The sequence below is a fragment of the Mesitornis unicolor genome, unplaced genomic scaffold (genome assembly GCF_000695765.1).
Source record: "Mesitornis unicolor isolate BGI_N332 unplaced genomic scaffold, ASM69576v1 scaffold33669, whole genome shotgun sequence".
Lineage (NCBI taxonomy): Eukaryota > Metazoa > Chordata > Aves > Mesitornithiformes > Mesitornithidae > Mesitornis > Mesitornis unicolor.
Window position 1 is genome coordinate 4,891 of NW_010207308.1, and position 3,710 is coordinate 8,600.

A 3,710-nucleotide genomic window follows, 5' to 3' on the forward strand; every position below is an offset into this window, starting at 1 on the left:
CCCTGATGAGGAGCGGCTGAGGGAGCTGGGTCTCTTTAGCTTGGAGAAGAGGAGACTGAGGGGTGACCTCATTCATGGGGATCCATTTGGAAAGGGCGAGTGTCAGGAGGAAGGAGCCAGGCTCTGCTCTGTGATGTCCAATGCCAGGACAAGGGGCAATGGGAGCAAGCTGGAGCATAGGAGGTTCAACCTGAAGATGAGGACAAACTTCTTTCCTGTGAGGGTGCCAGAGCATGGCCCAGGCTGCCCAGAGAGGTTGTGGAGTCTCCTTCTCTGCAGACATTCAAAACCCCTGGCCGTGTTCCTGTGTGACCTCCTGTGGGTGATCCTGCTCTGGCAGGGGTTGGACTGGGTGATCTCTGAGGTCCCTTCTAACTCCAACCCCTGACATCCTGTTATTCCGTAGTATCACAGGGAAGAAACTGCCCATGTGGCTGGCACAGGCATTTCGCAGGGTACAGCTTGACACGAGTCTCTGCAGCCAGATGTGCTGATGTTTTAGCCATGAAGAGCCTGGTAAATGTTTTTTGTTTTGCTTTCTGTCCGCCCAGGGTGTGATCGCTGGGATCAACGCCTCCCTGCGGGTTCAAGGCAAGCCCCCGTTCGTTGTCAGTCGCACTGAAGGCTACATCGGTGTCCTGATCGACGACCTTACCACGCTGGGCACCAGCGAGCCCTACCGCATGTTCACCAGCCGCGTGGAGTTCCGCCTGTCCCTCCGGCCCGACAACGCCGATGCCAGGCTCACCCTCAGAGGTGTTTTATTCGGGTGGCCCTCGCAGCGAGCAGCCCTGCCTGGTTGTAGGGCATTGTCTCATGCGCCATCTGTCTCCGCAGGTTTTGAGGAAGCCGGGTGCGTGTCACGGCAGCGATACGAACAAGCAGTTAAGATGAGAGCTGCTTTGGAGGATGGAATTGCAACGCTCAAATCCCTTCAGTTCAGCATATCCAAGTGGTCCCAGTTAATGCCAGAAGTTCCCATCAGTAGTGGTCGAAGGTCGCCTGTCAGGTAAAGGCTGCAGCTGAGGCTCTGTGGTCTGAGCTGTGCTTGCTTTAGCACAGCTGGTTGGATGTCTCACCGCATTTGTCCGTCCTTCCTGAAGCTGTCAGTACTCCAAGGTCCCAGCTTTATCACAGCCACGGGACAGACATCTGGTCTTTGCCTATAGAATAAGTGCAGCTTTGGTGCGTTTACTGTGCCGTGTTTCCTGGTGCTGACTTAGGCTCCCGCTGGCCCAGCCAGTTCTCACTCTCCTCACTGAGAGTGTCACCAAGCGGTGATGGCTTTGCAGTGGGTTGCTGCTTTGCTGAAAGCCTGATAAAGCAGCAATTCCCTTCAGGCTGTAGTGTCAGATGGCAGCTGTTCTTGTGTGCAGAGGTCCTCGCTTCCCTTACCCATCCTTTATCTCACCTTACCTTTTCCATTGTTTTAAATCAGTGACTAAGGCCTGGCTGACTCAGTCTGTGTGAAAGGTTCCCCTTGATGCCTTTACCTTGTCCTTTCTGTCTTGCTATTCATTTTTTTCATTAAAAAGCCCCTTTTCAAGAGTTTTAACAGCTCTTCTGTGCTCTCAGAGGAGGTGGGCTTGGCTCTGCAGTCATTCTGGCTTATGCTGAGACCTTTACAAGTTTGAGCTGGGAACAGCTGTAAATCTGCCTTAAGCGAGTGACTGCTTCCTACCCTAAAAGCTGACTTTTGTTCTCCACAGTGCCTTCGACATCCTTCAGTACCAGGAGGCCAGCATGGAGGCCTTGGCAAGGGCTGTCCCAGAGCCCCTGGGAAAGCTCGCTCAGTGGCAAGAACTGGCAGAGAGATTGAAAATAGAAGGTAAGGTGCAAGGGTCAGTGGGGTCTGTGCAGGCTTTGTTCATTAAGGGGAGGGCAAACCCATTCATCCCAGTGTGTTTCACGTTGCTGCTTTGTGAAATGAAGCACTGTGACCAAAGTGTGCACCTTTTGCCATAGGCCACAGCCCTGGGCAAGCACCCGTGCTGCACTTTAAGGGTTGGGATCGATTATTCATGTTCACTCCTGGGTTTTCCTCCTTGCTGCTCTGTCAAACAGAACATCCTTGCCTGGGATGAGCAGAAAAGCCAACCCGTGTGTCTTAATTCCCATAACAAATTAGAGTGTGACTTCTTCCAAAGCAGCGATGTGAATTAGGCTCTTTATTTTGGGAGGCTGGAAACTGCCTTGGGAGCTTTTGACTGTCTCAGTGGCATTTCTCACTCCGAATTCCTGCTCATGAACGCCCGTGTCTGCTCTTGTTTCCCTGATCTTCCCTCACAGCTGCCTATGAGTGGTGCGTAGCCAACCAGCGGCAGGAGATTGAGGAGGTGCGTCGCGACGAAGCCCTGCGCCTGCCGGACGACCTGGATTACTTTGCCATCGATGCGTCGCTCTCGGCAGAGGTGCGGGAGAAGCTGGACTCCAGCCGTCCCCAGACGGTAAGGTTGGGCCACAGCAATGATGAGCAGCAATGAAATCCCTTCGATGAAAACCCTTCTCAAGGGCCACGGGGGCTGAGGAGAATCAGGGAAGGGAGTACCCGCAGTTTTGGTCCCGTTTCTCACTGGCCTGTGTGTTTGTGTTTCTTTTTGGGTAACGTGTTCCCGTCTCCACGCGCAGATCGGTGCCCTCAGCCGCATCCCTGGGATCACACCGGCCGCTATCGTCAACCTGCTGAGGTTTGTCAAGACCAATCACCAGCACACAGAGAAGCTGAAAGCGATGGCTCGGGTGGGCAAGTATTCACTGGGAAAGATGGACTCGGAGAAAGCGACTTCCCACGCAGGGGTTTCAGCAGAGCTTTCTGCAGAGGAGCCGGGGAGCACCTGCCTTAAAACATCTCTGTAGAGAGGTGTACCTCTCCTAACATTGTACGTGGCGGGGTCCCCTGTGCTCACAAGCGATGCTGGCTGCACCCAAAGCAGGCCTGGTTGTGTCCTGTGGCGGTGGCGTTGAGCAGAACAACGATGATGAGTGCACAAACCTTAAGTACATGCTCAGGAACCTAAACAGAGCCTGTGATTTTGCCAGTCCAAATGAAAAGGGGAATTGCTTGAAAATTCCCCTCATTTGGAAGATGTCAGACAGTCAAAATCCACTCTGAAGCATCTTGGAAAGCACTGCTTTGCTGTTCCGAGATGAATAAGGAGTGTTACTGTGCTGAACCCCTGCAGCACAGGAGGATTTGTGCAGGAAGGGAGCTCCATTGACTTTAGTGCTTGTATTTATAACTGCAGGGACTGCACAGCCCCATGCTGTAGTGTGGGGTCAGCCCATAGGAGACATTTGGCTATGGAAATGCGTGCCATGCATATATTTAAACTTATGTAGGAGACTGACTGAATGTAAACGCTGTATCCTGGGCTGGTTTGTTATCTCCTTTAAAAGAAATAAAGCTTATTTTGAATCTCACTGAAGAGCTTGGTTGTCGCTTACCTTTCAGCAGGGCCTTGGCAGTTCCCTGGGTCCCCATTCACAGGTAAGGTGGGATGGGGGTTTCTCAGCTCTGCTCTGACAATAACACAGCTTCCATCTGAACGAGATACGCTTTGGGCAGTCAATTTTTCATCTGCCATTGAGTCATTTGACAGGAAACCTTTGCTTCCAATAATGTGTTTTGCAAGGCGAGCATCTCACACATTGCTATGAAAGCAAACGCTTTTTCCTCAGCTTTCTCTGCTGAATTTCTGTGCTACGAAGCC

General features: G+C 52.2%; 1 protein-coding gene across 1 annotated transcript in view; it reads left to right on the top strand.

The window, feature by feature from the left end:
• MTO1 (mitochondrial tRNA translation optimization 1) overlaps positions 1–2,856 on the top strand; it is a gene marked incomplete at its 5' end in the record, with an annotated part of 7,742 nt that extends 4,886 nt beyond the window's left edge. The window contains 5 exons of the mRNA XM_010192087.1: positions 552–756; positions 838–1,009; positions 1,710–1,828; positions 2,290–2,447; positions 2,629–2,856. Of these exons, the coding sequence (XP_010190389.1) occupies positions 552–756; positions 838–1,009; positions 1,710–1,828; positions 2,290–2,447; positions 2,629–2,856 (882 nt within the window). The remainder of the gene's footprint in view (positions 1–551; positions 757–837; positions 1,010–1,709; positions 1,829–2,289; positions 2,448–2,628) is intronic.
• Between the last annotated feature and the right edge of the window lie 854 nt (positions 2,857–3,710).